Consider the following 20014-nt stretch of genomic DNA (forward strand, 5'->3'; position numbering starts at 1 on the left):
GGACACCTCCTCTCACATGTAGTCAGCACCGATGTGAACACCGTCCCCTTGCAGCCCTTTGCTACGAGCCGCTTTTTTGTCCTCTCTGCTGTCCCAGCAATTTTTTTTTTAAAGATTTTATTTATTTATGCATGAGAGACATATATAGAGAGAGGCAGAGACACAGGCAGAGGGAGAAGCAGGCTCCACACAGAGAGCCCGACATGGGACTCGATCCCCAGTCTCCAGGATCACATCCCGGGCTGCAGGTGGTGCTAAACTGCTGCGCCACCGGGGCTGCCCTGTCCCAGCAATTTGTAATCTTGTCGTTAGGGGTTCTTTGTGCAGGTCAGCTTTTAGGAAGACAGTTCAGCTTGGAGGCAGGGAGAGTGGGCTCTGGAGCCGTAGGGCCCACACTCTGGCCACACCCCGCCCTGTGCCTCCCTGCTGGGGACCGGGGCTTGTTTACTTGCCCCTTTGGGCTCCCCTTCTCCGTCCAGGAGATGGAGGCAGACAGTAGCTGCCGTGTGGGTGCTGCAGACCCGCCAGGTAGCAGGTGTCCAGGGAGCTGAGTGTCAGCCCCCCGAGGTGCCAGTCAGGTCTTAGTGTGACCCTCCTGTTAATGTCTTCTCGAACATTTCTTTCCAAGGATGGAGAGCCCATGCGAACATGTGTGTCAGCATTATCCTAAGGCTAGATGCTACATGATACCTGAGGCAAAAATTATTCTCTTTGCCTTCTTATCTCAGGTTCTTTCTGGAGGTTGGTTTCTGGCGGGGTGGGGGAGGGTGTTTTGTCTTGAGTAAAGTTTTCAGTTGGCAATTATTTGGAAAAGTGTATTCTTACAGTTTCTTTTAAATTTTTGTGGAAACTTAGGGAAAAGACCCTAAATTATTTACATTTTGTATACATTTAGTTCTACTATAAAAAATAGGCTCATTTCCTGGTGTCTGGGCTAGCTTTTTGGTGGGGGTGTTTGGCACATTTATATCAGCAGCCAGAAGCTATCATGGAGCCATGGCTTCTGACACAGGCCCGAGGGGGCTTGAAATGGTGCCATCCCAGGCTGTGCTGACGGAGAGGCCAGGAGCTCAGCCAGCTTGCAGCCTGGGTCCGTGTGTAGCTCTTGTAGCTTTGGCTTTTGTTCATCCTTTTAAGCCTGTTTGTGCATCTCTAATTGTGACACTTCTTGAGCAGAAAATGCTATGTCTGTTTGCTTCTGTGGTTTGTAAAACATGTCCTGATAACCTCCTGGTTGATTTATCCGTTGATCTGAAGTGTCTTCTTTGAGACTGGGAGGCCACACGCTGGCCAGATGCCATGGGAACAGAACAAGCCCCACCTCTGTAGTGGGACCTGGAATTCCCGTGCCAGGGGTGCCACTGAAGAGCCTTGGGCCAGCACGTCTGATTGAAAATGTGTAAAAATGGAAATTGTACCTACCCTGTACAGCTGTTAGGGATTGAGGCGTAACATCCGTAAAGTAGAGCAGTTCTGTGTGAGCTCAAATGTCTTTCCACAGAGTATTTTTTTCCAGAACACTTAAAAAAATTCCCTCCATTTATGAAACATTGAATGTATTGTTTATATGAATTTGGAATAAAGATAGGTATACAGAAGGAAATGTCATCGCTTATTCTAACAGCAGGTCCCCTTTTGGGTCTGTGGCCTGTCTGCAGAGGAAGTGCATTCATTCAGTCAGTCCTGTTAGGAACATTTGGATTGCTCAGAATTATTTGCAACTTCATCAGTGTGTATTTTTGTTTATCTCTGTATGTGATGTATTCATTCATGTTGAACTAGTAGCTCGGGGACATATGGGACATACATGTTTTTTTTTTATTTTATTTTATTTTTTTTAAATTTTTATTTATTTATGATAGTCACACAGAGAGAGAGAGAGGCAGAGACACAGGCAGAGGGAGGAGCAGGCTCCATGCACCGGGAGCCCGATGTGGGATTCGATCCCGGGTCTCCAGGATCACGCCCTGGGCCAAAGACAGGTGCTAAACCGCTGCGCCACCCAGGGATCCCCATACATGTTTTTAAAGCTTGTATTTATTTATTTTTAAGACTTAATGTATTCATGAGAGACACACAGAGAGAGAGGCAGAGACACAGGCTGAGGGAGAAGCAGGCTCGCTGTGGGGAGCCCGATGCGGGACTCTGTCCCAGGACCCTGAGGTCACGCCCTGAGCTGAAGGCAGATGCTCAACCATTGAGCCCCAGCAGGTGTCCCTTAAAGCTTTTAATATACATTGTCAAATTGCCTTCCAGAGAGATCGTCCCATTTTTCAGTTACACTAGCAGTGCCTGTTTCCCTGCATCTTTGGTAAGAAAAAAAAAAAGTAATGTGCATATATTTTAATCTTTACCAAATTGTGAGACTATAAGGAAGATATTTTCTAGAAGGTCATTATATATGTTATAATGACTTCCCAAATGATTTTTTTAAAACATGTGTCCCCCTCAGTACTGATTCAGTTGGCAGACAGGGTCGACCAAGAAGCACCAGGATCCCAGAGGAGCCACTTGGTCTGGAGACTGGCCAGAGCCAGGCACAAGAGGCCATCATAGCCAGGCCACCAGTTTGCAAGCAGAGGCTGCATGTAGTAGAAGCTTTTGGGCTAAACTAGATGAAATAGAAAAGGCGTGCCTTCCAGGCTGGCCACTGGGATCAGTGTTCTGAGGTTCGGGCTCAGCTGAGGACAGAAGCCAAGGCGTAACTGAGGAGAGTGGCTTATGGTCAGTGAGTGCTTGCTGTGGGGCTCCTGGGTAGGCAGGTGGGAGTTGTTGGCGTGACCTGGAGCCATGAGGACCTGACGTGGAAGAGGAGTAGGAATGGACAGGAGGACAGGTAAATGGTGGAGGTGTTGCTGAGGAGGAACTGGAGAGGGTTGGTGGCTCTCAGGAGGAGAGAAGGGTGGGAAGCATTCGGGAGCCAGTTGGTTGCCCTCAGGACACTGGTAAGTATGGGCTGGGGGCACGGCGCACAGACGAGGAAGAGCAGGTCCCTCTTGACCCGAGGAACCCACAGTCGAGTGCACCGAGCCGGCCATGGGTATGGAGGGTCAGCAGTGTCGCCAGGCGGTCAGAGGAGAATGTTCGGGTACAGAAGGTGTATCAAGGATGCAGAGGTCCCATCTCTGCACAGAGGCTTCAGTTCAGTTCAGGGAACATTTCTGTGGCACCTACTGTGTGCTAGGGAAGGTTTCTAGAGGTGGTTTTGGATGATGTATGCCAAGCAGGCATTTATTCTAGGCACTGCATTTTTAGCAGAGAACAAGATAGACCCGACCCTATCCTGGGGAGTTTACATTTTAATGGAATGAGTAGGTTGGGTGAGAATTCGCCAGGTAGATGTAGGCTTGTGGTGGCAAACGCGAGAGCAAGTTTGGGGCAGAGAAAGTTTTAGTGAAGGGAGCATAAAGGAGCTCAGTCTTGCGGAACTTAGGGGGTGAGACAGGGTTTGCTGGTGAGGCTACAGAGCGATTGGAAGTGTTTGTATGTCCTCCCGAAGCCTGGGTTTGGTTCCATAGCCTGGTAAGGAGCCGTTGTTGGATTTGAAGTCACGGTGCCATGAAAAGTGTGGGACCTGCTGGGGCAGAGGGCAGATGGAGGCCCACAATTAGATGGAGGCAGGAGAGCCAGGGACCAAGGCATTAATCCACTGGGGAGGACAGCGGTCTGAACTAGGGCAGTCGGGGTACATTTTAAATAAATGGATTCAGGAAAAATTTATTCGTTGAGTCTATTGAATATCTCAATATATGTAAAAGTAAATCTCGATCTCGTACCAGATACAGTTCCAGGTGGAGTTTTGATCTAAACATGAAAGATAAAGAAGCTTCTAGGAGGGCATGTGGGAGACTATCTCCACGACCTGGAGGCTAGCAGATATTTCTGACACAGGACCAAAAGGCAGTGACCGTAAAGGAAGAGAGTGTGGGACTGGACTACAGGGAAGAGGCGCGCCACGGCGTGGATATGCAGGCGGGACGGGCTCTCCCCTAGACAGCGTGAAGAACTCTTGCGCATCAGGGAAAGGGACTGAGCCATCAATAGAAGAATAGGCCAAAGAAGCTCTCCAAATGGCCACAGAGCACATGGACAGGTGCTTCATGTCCTTAATCATAGCGAAGGGCAAACTAAGTCTGCAGTGGAGGCCAGCACAAGCCCGACCATGGCCACCGTCGCAGGGCTCCACCCGTGGTAGCAAGCAGGGGGGAATGAGCTCCTTGGTGGCCGAGGGGGTGGCAGTCTGCGCCTGCACCGTGCAGAGTTGTGTGGCAGTACCTGTTGGAGCCAGACATACACGTGCCCGTGAGCCAGCTGTCCCGCCCTGGGTATCTCCACACAGGGCCACACGTGTATCAAGAGACAGGTGCAGAAATGCTTGTGGCAGCAGTATTCATAATTGCTGGAAATGAAATAACCCCGATGCCCATCACGTACCAGGGGTACTATCCTTGTGGTCCGCTTGCACGGCGGCCTAACAGACAGCAGTGGAAACGGACGGACGGCTAGCGGACCAGAGGAGCGAAGAAGTTGGACACCGAAGAATGTAGACGTTTTGCTTCCATGTACACAGCATTCAAGATGAAAGTTGTAGCAGCCTGTTGTGAGGCGTCTGGCCAGGGCTGGGTTTGTGAAGGGGGTGGCTACCAGCGAGCTGGACGTGGGGGCGACTGAGGGAGGGGAGTCCTGGGGGCAGGGGCTCCAGCAGGAGGCCAACATGTGCCGGTTCCTTATGATGCAGTGTTTCTCAGTGTTTGGTCTTGGAAAACATGAAGGTTTAACAAGAGAAAGAATAAAAAGAATGCCTTTAACTGTGGGCTTAGAAAACGGTAAAATGGCTCTTGGAGTCAGATACTAGAGGTCTTAGGAAAGGAGGGGGTTTCAAGAAACTAAAGCAGATACGCGGGTATCCCCAGTCCTCAAAAGTTCGTTTTACACCACTTCACCTTTACAAAAGACCTGCATTCGTACTTGTTCGCATTAACCAGAGAAAATCCGAAGAGGATTTCCACTTTTAGGGAAAGAAAGGGAAAAGGTGAAAACAGCGTCCAGCAGCCATCCGCTGCACCCCCGCAGCTGTCCCAGGAGACCAGGACTCCTCCGAGGGCCATGAGGCCTCCTGAGAGCCCTAGTCTTGGTCTCCCTGCCCTGGTGCCGCGGGCCTTCCTGTGGGAGAGGGGTACCCGGTGCTGCCCCCTTAGCCTCCTGTGTGGATTGGTGTACAGGGGCGCTGGGGAGTCTTGGTGTTGGAGAAGGCTTCCTCCCCCAGAGAGGCGGGCCGTATCGCAAATAGCGTTCTCCACAGTAGCCAAACCCTGGAAACAACCCAAACGCCTGTCGACAGGGATGGATTAATAGACTGTGGCGTATTCGTAGACGGGCGTAGGGCCCGGCAGTGGAGCCGAGCTGCTGACAGGCCCCGCAAGCTGGGATTGTGGCCACGAACGGATGGGCTCGTACCGGGCGATTCGGTTTGTGTGAAGTTCAGCCGCCAGTGCCAGGGCAGGAAGGGGTTACTCTTGAGGGTGGATTTTGACCGGGAAAGGGCGCTTGAGGGAACCTTCCAGGGTAATGAAGGTGATCTGTTCTTGATTTGAGTGCTGGTTGCAGCTGTAAACATTCACGGAGCTCTAAAGTTAGGATTGGTGCCCTTTCCGTCTCTCACTGTGTGTATGTGTAACTTCTTTTTTTAAGGCAATGAGAAGAGGAGGACTGTAATTATATTTTAAAGATTTCTGAAAGTCTTAGGTCCGCCACTCCTGAAGTTGGGGCTGCCGTGGAGCCCAGCTCTGTCAGGCCTTGGAGTGTGTAGAGGGCAGTCGGGCCCTTTGGGGTATTGGGCTTTGTTTGGAAGCCAAGTGGGACAGACATACACACACACAGCAATGTCAGAGGGCAGCGCCCCGGGAAGCACCAGGTCTGGGGTGCTGTAAGATCCCGCGGGACGTACCGGTACTACACGGATGTCTTGCAGTAAAAACTGCCATGGCCTGTGAAGGAAGGTGCAGGAAGCTGCGGTAGTTTCTTCCACTAACCAGAGCCAGTTAGCACGCGGAGCTCTCGAGCAGAGCTTGGAGAAGCCGAGCAGCGGCCAGCGAGCGGTCACCCCGGGGTGGCGTGCGTCCCCAGACGAGGGCCAGCAAGGCGGCACCAGCCAGGGCTTGAACCAGCAGCATGTCCAGGGAGTAGGATGGACAGAAGCCCCTGTGCTCCTTGGGGTGCGGCCGCCTCCAGAGCCTCGGGTGGGAAGTCAGAATGGCCGTGGGGCCGTGGGGCCTCTGGGTGCACCTTCTGTACGGCGCCAGGGCTGCTGCGCGCCAGTGCTGCTGCCTTCTGTGCACCGGGTTTCAAACTCACCAGGGTGGTACTTGTCCTTGGTGGAGACAGAGGTGCCTCGGGAACATCTGTTCATGGTCTTTCACAGAGGAGTAGCTTCTCTCGTGCTGCGTGCCGCCCATCTAGTCTGCTCGCGTCCGGGCCTGCTGTCGGGGCTTCTGTCTCAGAAGCTGCTCTCAGCTCCTGCCTGCTCTGATCCCACGAACCTGCCTGTCTGCACCAGGCCCCTCTCAGTGCCCCCACCAGCCGCTCTCAGTGCTCCCCCCACAGCTCCTCAGTGCCCCCCCCAGCTGCTCTCAGTGCTCCCCCCATAACCCCTCAGTGCCTCCCCAGCCACTCTCAGTGCCCCCCAGCCGCTCTCAGTCCTCCCCACCCCACAGCCCCTCTGGGTGCCCCGCCCTGCGGCAATTCCCTGCTGACTGCTGGGTGTTCCCCTTCCCTCTCTGGGTTAATCGGGGTCAGAAGCCCTGTGGATAGCCATGGTGCGTCCCCTTTCTTCTTGCTGACAGACAACTAGCGTGTGCCTGAGGACAGGTGGCATGTTCAACAGAAGTTTCCACAGAACGGGTGCCCATGATGGTTGTGTCTTGTGAGGTGATAGTACCAGCGTGTGCGGCCTGGAGCCAGGAGGGCCGCGAGGCTGGGTCAGCTGTCTGAGAGCCCAGCCTGGGGTGACTGGCGAGGAAAGGATGCGCCCTGTGCAGGCTGCCCAGGATGCGTCCTGCCCAGCAGCTCTTCTGTGCGCCCCTGGCGTGTGGTCCATTCTCTAGCCAGAGGAGCTGCTGACGCTATAAGCGGTTTCTATGTCAGTTTTTCTTCTCGAAGGAGAAGAGTTGTTTATCTCATTATGCAAAAACTGGGCAACTTAGCTTCTATGGGAACATTAGGGGGACTCTGGTTCTTTCCAGTTGGTTCCAGGTCCTTGTATTTGAGCTCAGGGTATATGGAAGGAGTCTTTTGTGTCGGCATTGGGCAGTCTCCCTCATCAAGGGATGTACAATTACCTCTGCAGTTCCGATTTTTGAATAGTACCAGTTAACAGATCTCACCCAACTGGGGTACCAGTTGGAAGATCCCTTAGTTGTTAGTGCCACCAGGAAAACAGCCCCGCCAGCTTGAAGTGTTAGGATGCCGTTGATGGTGAGACGCATTCCTAGTTCAAAGATGCTTGAATGTGGGGAAAAGTGCATCTTAGAATGAGTCATACATATATGGTAGATGCTTTTTGCATTTGTGATGATATAGGGTTTACTTGATTGGTTTTGTAATGGGAAGGCTCAGATATATGCAACAGTAGAGAGGATAATGTGGTGAGCTTCTGGGTCTGCCATCACCAGCTACGGCAGCCACCCACCCACGTGTCCCATTCTTTTCTTTATCTGTGTCCCTGTCCACAGTCCCCTGGGTTATTTTTAGGCAGATCTTTGACATCATGTTTTTCTTGTGGGTAATAAGAGTTCAGAGAGTATCTCTAAGCAACAAGAGCTCTTTTTATGCAAACATAATCTAACACTTAAGAAAAATGAATGAATTAAATAATTCCTAAGTATCACCTGTTGTCTACTTAATGCTCAGATTTCACGTATTGAGCATGGTCTTCCTGAAACGGAGCTTGGTGCTCACCTGAGGTCCTCGCTTCCACCCTTTCTAATGTGTGTTCCTCAAACTTAAAGTGGTCAGAGTCAGCCTTTTTGTTGCCGCCTTTTCCTAATAAGCTTTTCAAAATATATTATTGGAAGTTCTGTCCCTCCCAGGACTCTCCTTAACACTGGAAATACAAGACCAAAGACTGTGTTTGGATGTAGATCCCCACTCTCCTCTCCAGAGGCGTGAACTGATGTGATTATTTTCACGTCCCGTTTCATCCTCCTAGCTGTGTGGACGCAGCATTGGGTTGGGTCGCTGCTGGAGGGACGTGGTAGAGTGTGGGGTCTGGTGCCTTCCCCAAGCTCTGTCCTCATGCCCGTGCTTGTACCTTCCAGGTCTCTGTCCCGCCTGGTGCTCTGGACTGCTGGGTGTTCCTGAGTTGCCTCGAGGTGCTGCAGAGGATAGAAGGGTGTTGTGACCGGGCGCAGATTGACTCCAACATTGCCCACACCGTGGGTTTATGGAGCTATGCCACTGAGAAGGTAACCGCCCGAATGCAGGCGTGGCTCTTGTTCTGCGCTGTGCCGCTGGGGTGGGAGGATGGAGGAAGCTGTCTGGAGAAGTGTTGTTCACTTAGTCATCATATGGGTGATTCTAGTCACTTTGGGGTGTGTCCATAGTGATGCACAAAATGGTTCTCTCCTGGTGTCACTCTTCAGCATAGACCACATCCTTGCCCTGTTTGTGCTGAAGATGTTCCACACCAGGAATTGGGGGAGGGGGGGAGTGGGGGGGTACAGAGAAGGGTGAAGTGTGTAGAAAAGCAAGGGGTTTTTGTGACAGTGATTGATGGTCACCCCGTGTGCCCGCTGGGGTCAGGTTGCAGGTGTGGATGGGGCGGGAGGCCTGGAAACTTGGGACAGTGCAGGTAGGTGCGTGGCACAAGCTGAGGACTGCCAGCCTGAGAGTCACTCAGAATTACCACGTGCAGGTGTGAGGTCGAGATAGGTTTTTATGTTCAGGTGAGAATTACTTACATAGGAAAGCTCAATTTCTTCTAGAATTTAGTTGGATTTTAATTTTTTATATTCAAATTCATAAATTCTCTGCTGACTGCTATTGGAAATTACCTGAAATTGTGGGTTTATCTCAACAGCTAAAGTCCTTGGGCTATCTGTGTGGACTTGTGTCAGAAAAAGGACCTAACTCAGAGGACCTCAACAGGATAGTTGATCTTTTGGCAGGTTTGGGAGCTGAGCGACCTGAAACAGGTACTTTTGTTGTGTATCTGGACCAGTGATACAGTGAAAAGTAATGAAAATGTCGGTTGTATCTTGGCATGTTTAACTCAAGTCCTAACAATGTAATTGTTCCTCATGTGGGAAATTATACTCCTTGTTAGCTGACCAGATTAATATGCAAGATATTTTATTTGCTTTTTACTAATGTAAAGAAGTGTTAGGGTTAGTTTAAGAAACTGGAAGGATTTCTAAAAATTTTTCTGAGTTTCTCACAGGCTTATACAAGCTGATCATGACTCTCTACAGCCTGTGTGGAGTTAAGATGCACCATCTCCCTCTGAATTACAGGGGATCTAGTTTCTGAGCAACATAGACAGACAAATCCTTTTACTCACTAAGTTACTGGTAGCTCATAGAGCCCTCTGGAAGGAGCCTTACCGATTCTTGCAGGTGTAAACCTGAGCGAGTAGTAAGAGTGAGATTTAGCCAAAGCCTGGTGGCCCAGACCACCTATGTGACGTGTGAGGTCACATTGCCAGGCTCCAGCTTAAGACACATCTGATCATCGTGAAAGTGATGGAGTTACAAACTCTAGTCTCAATCAAGAATGAAATATTACACACAGGGGTTAGGCTCTTTCATGACTATCCTACTTGGGCAAGCACAGAGGTCGTGATTAGTTCCAGGTGGCATGGCTGTCCGTGATGTCCCCAGGCAGCAGGTGAACTCCTGAACCTGTAGCGTGTGAGGGTGGGTGTGGACTCATGACTGGACATACTGAGGACGGATAAGGACTCTTCTTTCTTTTCATTTAAGCCAACACAGCTCAGAGTCCTTATAAGAAACTCAAAGAAGCATTATCATCAGTAGAAGCTTTTGAAAAGCACTACTTAGTAAGTATTACAAATGGTAGCGGTCTACCCCTGGCCCCCTGGCAGAAAACTGTCTCTGGAAGACTTTGCTGCTACGTGGCCTTGGGATAGGGCATGGGATGGTGTTCCCGACCTCCTTCTTGTTGGACTCGTCCGTTTCTTTGTGGAGTCCTGGGGAACTGCAGATGACACCCGGGATGGTTGTTGCTCATGAAACGTTCATTAGTATGCACGGTGCCATAATTAGGCATAAAGGCATCTTCGGATATTTATAATTTTGTTCAAAGTGGTATTGCTCATTCAACAGAATAGAAATTATAAGGAAGGATAATGAATGGTTTTCCATGTACAAAAAAAGTACTTTGGACTTGAACAGAGAGGTATTGTACTTGATCTTTAAAAGATTTTGCTTTGGAGAGCCGGTGGGAAGCGCAGTGCAGGCAGGAGCTGGGTGGGCCAGCTGCAGTCCTGAGCCCCGGGTAACCTGGGAGCATTTGGCAGAGCTTTTTTGTCCCTGTTCTCCAAAAAGTGAGAAAACTATTAAAAATGTTACCCACATACAGAAAGTACTCTCAGAAGTTCAATGTTTTCTGCCTGTCAAATTCGTATTAGGTTATTATTCTTCATAATTTATGTACAAGTTAATGACTTTGTATAAATCACACGTTACATAAAAATTCAACACAAGCAAAGCTGTGAAGTAAACAGTAATGTTGTATTAATAATGAGGTCTTTCGCTTCAGCATTGAGTGACTAAGTGTAAGATTTGTATAGCGTTGAAGCGTGGTCTGATGCGGGCGTTTCCTTCCCTGCAGGAGCTGTCCCATGCTGCCATTGAGATGCACACGAGCATCGGGAGGACCCGCTCTGCCAGGCTTGTCGGGAAGGACCTGGCTGAGTTTTACATGTAATTGATTGTGAACGTTTCTTGGGGTTTCAAACATGCCGCACATCCAGTAGGAGAGGGTCTCTCTTGTGTGGGGTTGATGTGAAGTGCCCATCAATATGCAGAATGGAAAATGTATATAGCCTGCCAACCAGTCGGCATCAGCTTTATTTTCAGTTTCTTCTGAAAGCCAAATGGAGAGATTTTCAGCTTGTTACCCCCTTAATATCTGTTACCGATCTTTGTGGGTTTTTTATTGCATTAAATTAACGTAATGTACTTCTCTATATGCAGGTGGTATTTAGAACATATATGATAATCGAGCATTATAATTTACTTAATAAAAGAATCATGAATAGTTAGAGATTTATGCAGTGGCATAAATTGGGATGCAGATTCTGAAATATTCTGTTATAAAGAATTTTCTCTAGGTTATGTCAGTTGCCTCGTGGGCAGATTGAAAGCCTGGAGGTCAGCGATACGCAGTACCTGCGTGTCTTCTGTCTGCGAGAGAGGGCTGCTCTGGGCCTGGGGGACACAGGGTGTACAAATGCCGAGAAGCTTGCTGGTCTCTCTCCAGCTCTAGGGTTGAATGCTAGAGAAAAGACTCAGAACTTAGCATATTTCTCATGTGCTTGATAAAATCAGCCTATTGAAGAGTAGAAATCGTATCTGGCAGCATAATTGCTATTTCAGAGCAAGCCCTGGAAAGGGATAGAAATTATAAGGGAAATGATGTTTAAGTCTCAAGTGTGTGCTTGAAATGCTTTCTTGAAATGTATAATTAATGAAGTAATTTTATTAGATGAAACCAGAAAGAATAATTTCACTGATTAAAGTGGCTGCAGAGGGATTCGTAGATCATCTGAGTAAACTTCCTGGTGTTCAGATGTGGTTGGAGCAGTTAGCCAGGCACACACCTGGCTGTGGGCAGTCAGGGGTTAAATTTGGCAGGTCCCGAGTCTCCATCTAGGGAACCTGAGGAGTAAGGGTTCTGTTAACAGCAAAAAGCCGCAGCCTCAGATGTTGTGAGTGGGCCCGCCTGGACGCTAGTGCATCCTGCGCCTGGGAGCCCCCGCGGAATGGCACCGGTCTGCCGACCAGAGACTCGGGTGCTGCTTCAGCCTCCACAGACTAGCTGGGCGCGCTGGCCTCCACTCTCGGGGCTGAGGAACGGCCTGTAGATTCCCTGCTCTAGGACGTAAGAGGCTTTGGCTGGAGCTAGTGACGGAGGAAGTATTGAAGGTTCTGACCCCTCTGAAACATGAGGACATAGGACCACCAACACGTAGTTTGAGAGCTTGAAAATTTATGTAATTTGAGAATTTGAGAGCTCTCATTTCTGTAATAAGAGTAGGGTGGTGAATGCTGGGATGTCTCTCTCCCAGGGGTGCCTAGAAAGGGGAGTGCTTGTTTGGCCTTGGCCTTGGTCCCGTGAGTTCGGTAGCTGCGGCCCCTCGGGGAAGGGCCGGGTGGGTATCGGCACCGAGGCTTTGGCCGGCTCTCCTCAGCTGTGCTGTAAACTTGTTTTATTCTGAACATCTTGACAGTTTAAATTGGGACTGGAAGATCCTCTCCTGGGTGATATGTGTTGCTATTTAAATTCTCCAGAGTTCTCTGTAAATCTCTGCAGCCTGCTCAGGCTGTTCGCCTGAGTTTCAGCGTGGATCAGGCGCCGTCTCCCTCTGGGCCCTGCAGACGGCTTCTGTGCGTGTCTGTCTTCAGCGGGTGGTGTGGCACCGGCTGAGATTCAGAGCTTCCTGGCTAACTAGCTGCGTGCCTGTGGACACGTCCTTCCCTTGCCTTACCCTCAGTGTTCTGTGTCAGCTCGCAGTAGGGAGCAGCGCCGTCTTGTCACCCTGAGATTCCCTGTGAAAGTCCTTTGGCCAGGGTGCGATGCTGGGCACAGCGTGAGGGCTTCTCACCAGCACGTGTGTCAGGTCTGCTCATGCGCTCCCGAGTGGGTCCGCCCCTCCCTCTGGGGAGGTCAGGGAAGGACTAGGATGGCGCAGTGTCACGGCATGGGCTTACAGAGGGTGGCGGGCAGGTTATGATGATTGTGAACCATGACGACAGCTTCTGTTTGTTGATTTGCAAGGAGGAAAAAATCTCCACAAAAGGCAGAAATCTATCTTCAAGGAGCATTGAAAAATTACCTGGCTGAGGGCTGGGCGCTCCCCATCACGCACACAAGGAAGCAACTCGCCGAATGTCAGAAACATCTTGGACAAACTGAGAAGTATCCTTTAAATCTGTTATTCCCTCGAGAGGGGAACCTGGTTTCTGTGCCCGCAGGGGGTGTTTAATAAGCACCTAGTAGTTCAGAGAGGAAAAGCGTACCTCGTACTTACGTACCGTGTCCAATGATAAATTAGGTGCAGAGTTGACGTGTCTGATCTCCCTTTAAGTTCCTGGTAACTTAGCCCAAGCAGGATCCCCACGGGGCTGCACCTGGGGACTCCAGGGACCGTGGAGCGGGTTGCACCCAGCGCCACTTGGGGTGGGGTCCTTTTCCCAGACCCCTTGACTCTCCGTCCAGCTACCTTCAGACCAGTAGCCTTTTGGCCAGCGACCACCACCTAACTGAAGAGGAGCGGAAACACTTCTGCCAAGAGATCCTCAGCTTTGCCAGCCGCCAGACAGATAGCCCAGGTCAGACTCGCTCTTTGGGGGGCTTTTACAAACCTTTTTTGTTTGTTTGTTTGTTTGTTTGTTTGTTTGTTTTATTTGTTTATATTGAAGTCTAGCTATCGTACAGCTTTCTGTTAGTTTGGGTGTAGGATAGAGGGAGTCAGCACTTCTCCACATTCCTCATGCTCAGCACCTCCTCGCCGCAGGTGCACTCCCGTCCCTCTGTTTGCCCATCCCCACCTGCCACCCCTCTGCCTCCAGCACTTTGGTCTGTATTTAGGAGTCTGTTGTTTTGTTGTCTGTTTTTTGTTTCTTCCTTCGTTTTGTTTTTTAAGTCATATATTTAAGAAATATATGGGTGAGACCATCAGGTCTTTGTCCCATTTCCTTATGAGAGATACTGAGCTGACACATGGCCCGGGTCAGAGTGACTTTTAAAACTCGTGAAAATGTTCAAATGCTATAGCAAAGTAGAAAGGCTAACACAGCGTGTGACATCGGCTCAACACCTAGGCTCGGCAGCTGTGTGGCAAATGTGGATCCATGCTGTCTTACTGCTGAGCTTCACCATGGAGCCGCTTCGCGTGGCCTTCTGAAATCAGAGGTGCCCCCAACCAGCCGAAGAACGAGGTTCTAACAAAGTTCTAATGTTTAGTGGAGTCGAGTCGGGGACCACATGCTGCTGCCTTTGATTGCTGTACTTCAATTCTCTTTTAATTTAGAATAGTTCTTCCCATTTCTTTTTTTTTTTTTTTTTTAAGATTTTACTTATTTATTCATGAGAGACAGAGAGAGAGAGAGAGACATACAAACAGGCAGAGAGGGAAGCAGGCTCCATGCAGGGAGCCCGACATGGGACTCGATCCCAGGTCTCCAGGATCACACCCTGGGCCGAAGGCAGGTGCCAAACCGCTGAGCCACCCAGGGATCCCCTAGTTCTTCCCATTTCTGTTTCCTTTTTTAATATGCCAGCTTTACTGACATAGAATTCACCCACTTACAGTGTACAAGTCAGTGGCTTTGAGTATATTCTCAAATATGAGCAGCCATTGCTATAGAGTTAATTCTAGAACATTTTTATCTCCCCAAAAAGAAGCCTCATACTTCTTCCCAGCCTTCCTCCTGCCACCCCCACCAGCCCCTGGCAACCACTGATCCACTTTGTATCTCTATAGACCCCTATTCTGGGTATTTCACGCGAGTGGAACCATACCACGTGGGATCCTTTGTGACTACAGTATGTCACCGAGCATCTTGTTGTTAGGACTCACCCATGTCAAAGCCCGTGTCCGTGCTTCATTCCTTCTTGTGGCTGAGTAATAGTCCGTGGTAGAGATGGACACGTTCCATTTATCCATTCAGTTATGTGACATCTGGGTTTAAGGCACTGACATTTTAAAGACTTGGAGTCAGTTACCTCATGGGCTTTCCCACCTTCTGGAATTTGTTGAGTGTCTCCTCATAGGAGCATCTGCAGGAAGGTAGGTCTGAAAGGCTTAGATTTAGGCTAATGATTTGGCAGATTTACTTCACAGATGGTGTGGTGTGGTGAAGTTAAATTTATTGTGACATTTAGCTCCTCGTGTCTAGTTGATCAAGGAGAGTACTTATGTAAAATAATTACTGCCTTAGTCAACCCGGCTGCTATAAGAAAATGCCAGAGACCAAATGCTTAAATTAAACATCAGACATTCTTTCTCACCATCTTGGATGCCAGGCGTCCAAGGTCAAGGTGCTAGCAAAGTTGGTTTCTGATGATACATCTCTCCATGATGTGTCCTCACGTGGCAGTGGGAGAGACAAGGACAGAGATGGGCTTGGGGTGGGGAGGGCGGAGAGGAGAGAGCAAGGGACCACTGCAGTGTCTCCTCTGAGAAAGACACTAATTCCTCATGACCTCACGTAAACCTGATATCTCCCAAAGGACCCCCTTCCATGTACCGTCACATTGGGGGTTTGGGCTTCCACTTCAGAGGCGGACCACAGTGCAGCCCATAGCGGTTACTAACTTCTTGAAAGCCCAGTGTTTCCAAAGATTTTGGCCTTAGGTAGATAGGGTCGTTGATTACTGGGGTGTATTTCACTCACATTGAGCCATCTAAGTGGGTTTCCCCGGAGCAACATGGCCTGGTTTGTTTTTGTAGATTCTGTAACGTGTCCAGAATGGTCATTGGTAGAACCACGTGACAGGTCTGTGATCCTGTGGAGTTTTGCTTCTCCTGCCAGCATTCCTTGACGTCTCTGTATGAATAAAATATTCTGTGATTGTTCACTGTTTTCTTGTGCTTTTAGGACACTAATCTCTGCACGTCCTTCCTTTAGTTGGTTGGTATTTATTAAACACTTAACCAGTCAGTCCGGTGGCCTTGTGGATTTTCTCAACAAGCCAGGTGCTTGTAGAAAGGAGGCCAGAGTATGTGCTGCCCTGTAGTCACTGTGGGGCTGGGGCTTCAGTGCCCTCTTGGAGTTTAGGAGGTGGGGCTCCCCACTTCATTAGCTGACTTCATAGGTTGGCAAGCACCTGGGTTTATTTCCAGATATATTGCGGGGGGAGGCGTAGAGGATGGGCGGATATAGACATCGTTACTTGAGAATTTCTTTATGTAGGTGAGAAAGTGGTGGGATTCTTCAAAACAGCTCTGAGGATTGGACTGTTTACTAATATTGTTTTGAAATTCAGGTTCAGAACTTACAGTCCTTAATTTTCAGATTTTATGATTTCCAGGAGCTATCTAGGCACCCATTTATGTTCTCCTTTTGACAATATAATGTGTTTTAGTGTGTGAAGATAGTATGGGGTCGGGAGGTTTTAGGCCATCTCTCTTGAATAGCAGTGCTTCTTGCCTGTCACGTTGAGTCTATTCCAACAGGCCTGGCAGTAACCAAGGCCCTGCTGCCTCTAGGTGGTCTAGAGTGAGACATGGCGAGTAACTCGTGGTGATGTGCGTTTACAGGTCACAAAATAGTACTCCCTCTGCATTGTTTTGCACAACTGAGAGACCTCCATTTTACCCCTTCCAACGCTGTGGTCCACGTGGGCGGTGTTTTGTCCGTGGAGATAACCATGTGCAGTCAGATGCCCATCCCCGTCTACGTGGAGCAGATCGCCATCAACGTCCACTTCAGCATCGAGAAAAACAACTACCGGAAGACCGCTGAGTGGCTTACCAAGCACAAGACGTCCAACGGGATTATTAACTTTCCGGTGGAGACCTCGCCTTTCCCCGCATCCCAAAACAACTTACCAGCGCTGGAGTTGTATGAGATGTTCGAGAGGAGTCCTTCTGATAATTCCTTGAACACAACAGGGATTATATGCAAAAATGTCCATATGCTCCTGAGAAGACAGGAGAGCAGCGCTTCTCTGGAAACACCATCAGGTGTGGCTCTGGAGGATGGGGCCCACGTGCTGAAATGCAGCGGCGTAACACTGGAGCCGGGGGCCAATAGGATCACGTTCAGGACACAGGTAGGTGTCGGGGTGAGGAGCTGACTTGAAAGATGGTCAGGAAGGGTTTCAAGCTCTCCAGAGCCGTTGGAAGTGTGGTGAGAATCCTGTAGAGGCCTCGGTGTGTTACCCTCGTTTTTGTTTATATCCTTAAAGAAAAATAGCCTAATGTTTAAAAATTTTTATATGCACACAATTTTATGACAGTTGATGCATTTTGCAAGAAGTTCTTACCATGGGTAATTCTTTTTGCTCTCACTGGATTGAGAGTTTTTCCCCTTTGTATTAAAATATACCCTCATTTGTTGAAATGACATTCCAGAGAAGATGGCACGGTTTCATGTCAAACTTTGTTTTCCTTTCACTGGCTGCGTGGATATCAAAACAGCGGCACCTGCTCTGATACAAATCTTCCCCTCAGGCAGCGTGTCCCGTGAGGCCCCCTTGAGCCACGAGGACTCGGCCAGTGCAAAGTGCAGCTGTTGTCACTAGGCCTTAGTCTAGGCTCAGAGCAGGTCTCAGATCTCAGGCAGAAGGTTCCATTAGACCTCTTTCAGGGCAGCCCCAGTGGCTCAGCGGTTTAGCGCGGCCTTTAGACCAGGGCATGATCCTGGAGACCCGGGATCGAGTCCCGCGTCGGGCTCCCTGCATGGAGCCTGCTTCTCCCTCTGCCTGTGTCTCTGCCTCTCTCTCTCTGGTCTCTCATGAATAAATAAATAAAATCTTAAAAAAAAAAAAAAAGCAAAAAACAACAACAAAATACCCCTTTCAGAAGAGAATGCCACAGATGACATTTATTAAATTGAAAGTACGTTCTTAGAAGCGGACAGGCAGATTTAAGCATCAGTTACTCAGAAAATTTTCGACCAAGAGACTCTGAGGGCTCTGGCAAATGGCCCACAGGCTGAGGTAGAAGCATCGAGTAATAGGTGAGAGGGTAAGGAAAACGGGCATCTCAGGGATGGTGGCGCAGCCTTCCCTTGGGAAGCCCATTACAAGAGCGGGGGGTAACTTTCTGAACACCCGACTTTGACCGTAGGCCAAGGAGCCTGGAACATACACGCTGCGGCAGTTGCGCGCCTCAGTGGGCCCCGTGTGGTTCGTCCTGCCTCACCTGTCCCCGCGGGTGCAGTACGACGTGTACTCTCAGGAGCCGCAGCTGCACGTGGAGCCGCTGGCCGGTGAGTGGGCCGCCGGGGGAGCCGGGCCGCTCTCGCCGCGGGCCGCGCTGCGCTTCCCTCCCTACACGGGAGTCCCATCCAAAGCTGCTGTCCTCCCCTCCGTTAAGTCCTACAATTGGAAGGAGTTAGAAACAAATGATCAAAGACCATGTGGCACTCGATTAGAACACTAACGAGTGAATTTCTCAGTTGTCCAGGCTGAATAGGATATATTTATTTGGCTCATTTCTTGATTTGGGAAAAAAAAAATTCAAGGAAGGCATTTTTTTCAGTGTGTCCATACTCCTTACTTTTCTGATTTTGAAGTCTCCCCGGCTGCCAGGAAAGGCCTTGAGATGTCGCCCAGCCTCTCTGACGGTTCCGTTGGAGGAGCGCTCACGAGGAGAGCTGAGCACCGCCACTCTGAGGGCCTGGGACACCCCAAACCTCACCCGGGACCAGCCGCTGGTGCTCCCGCCCCTGCTCCTGTCCACGGCCCTCACTCCTGTTCTTGCCCGTGCCTTCCCGTCCCTCTCATCTGGCCACTCCTCCTCCTGGGTCCTGATCTCTCGCCTTCTCCCTTCTGCCTGCCCTGGCACAGGACTCCGGGGGACCTCAGCCCATCTCCGCCCTCCCCATTTCTGTCCCGAGGAGAGCAGTAGCCGCACCTTCCACCCAGTGGGTCCTGAAGGTCTGACCTAGAAAAGCCAGAACAATTCTGAGTAGCACCAGTACATTCGATTTCATTAGTCTGTTCTTTAGCCTCCTTACCTGCATCTCTCTCACTAACATTTTGGGACGTTCATAGATGTGGTTGCCACCGTGAGCCCTGACTCTGTCTCTGGTGCCTCTGAGACTCAGGTTCTCATGTTGCCAGCAAGGCCCCCCTCAACTCTGCATCCTTGTAATCGAGATGAAAAGTGAGGGTGGAGGGGTGGAACAGGAGTGAAACGGGGAGTATCTGCAGGGACCAGCCCTCTAACAGAAGAAGCAGAGCACCCTCTTAGCCTCACACCAGGCCCTCCGTTGATTGATCATGATGCTGATTGCCGTCTTTTTCCCTTCAGATAGCCTTTTGGCTGGTATTCCTCAGAAGGTAAAGTTCACTGTCACTACTGGCCATTATACAGTAAAAAACGGGGACAGCCTCCAGCTCAGCAACGCAGAAGCCATGCTCATCCTGTGTCATGCAGAGAACAGAGCAGTGATCTACTCCAACACAAGAGGTGAGGCGGCAGTCACCCGGTGAAGGCGGACCCTTGCCATTGTTGCGCACTGTGAGGCCGTAAGGCGCCCGTGGTCCCGGCCATCCGCAGGCGGTGTCTGAGGATCCCTTCTCCCTGCGACTCTTTCTTGGCAACGTCCTGCCTGTAGGTGGGCTGGGACCCTGACCTTGGGCGGGCCTTCGTATTTGGGATGAATAGGCAAAGCCATGTGTGTGCTGGGTGGCCAGGCGGTGTGACCTAGCTAAGGGCTTCTGATGCAGCATCACGGACAGGGCCTCTGGTCCTAGATGAAGCCTTGCCAGCCTGCAGTCTCTTCCTACCTCCTTTACCCTCCTCACCGAAAAGTAAAAGAAAATAGGCCTTTTCAGGCACTGGCCAGAAGCCCTAGAAAAGTCCCATCTCCCCTGGTTCCCAGGCAGGAGGTCTGGAGACGCAAGGACCTGCTCTCATTCTGGATGGGAGCCAGTCTGATAGTGGAGTGGAATGGGAGCAAGTTGTACAGGGAAACACACAGCACATGGGTGGGCCACGTGGGAAGTGTCCCTTCTCTGTGTTTAGACTTAGCGCAGTGGCCGTGTCTGGTCTACAACCAGCCAACTTATACGACATTAGTGTCTGAGAGGGTGTTCG

General features: G+C 50.1%; 2 protein-coding genes across 6 annotated transcripts in view; one reads left to right on the forward strand and one right to left on the reverse strand.

Annotated features, from left to right (window-relative positions):
• The window catches only part of CSTB (cystatin B), a 449713-nt gene that overhangs the window by 242970 nt on the left and 186729 nt on the right, over positions 1-20014 (reverse strand). The gene's annotated exons all lie outside the window — the stretch shown is intronic.
• TRAPPC10 (trafficking protein particle complex subunit 10) overlaps positions 1-20014 on the forward strand; it is an 89199-nt gene that overhangs the window by 47153 nt on the left and 22032 nt on the right. For all 4 annotated transcript variants that reach the window (XM_025462110.3, XM_049104576.1, XM_025462112.3 and 1 more), the window contains 9 exons: positions 8316-8462; positions 9077-9191; positions 9978-10054; positions 10849-10940; positions 13018-13158; positions 13459-13571; positions 16505-17019; positions 18038-18179; positions 19226-19384. In XM_025462110.3, coding sequence (XP_025317895.1) covers positions 8316-8462; positions 9077-9191; positions 9978-10054; positions 10849-10940; positions 13018-13158; positions 13459-13571; positions 16505-17019; positions 18038-18179; positions 19226-19384 — 1501 coding nt within the window. The remainder of the gene's footprint in view (positions 1-8315; positions 8463-9076; positions 9192-9977; positions 10055-10848; positions 10941-13017; positions 13159-13458; positions 13572-16504; positions 17020-18037; positions 18180-19225; positions 19385-20014) is intronic.

This window comes from Canis lupus, chromosome 31 (assembly GCF_003254725.2).
Source record: "Canis lupus dingo isolate Sandy chromosome 31, ASM325472v2, whole genome shotgun sequence".
NCBI classification, from domain to species: domain Eukaryota; kingdom Metazoa; phylum Chordata; class Mammalia; order Carnivora; family Canidae; genus Canis; species Canis lupus.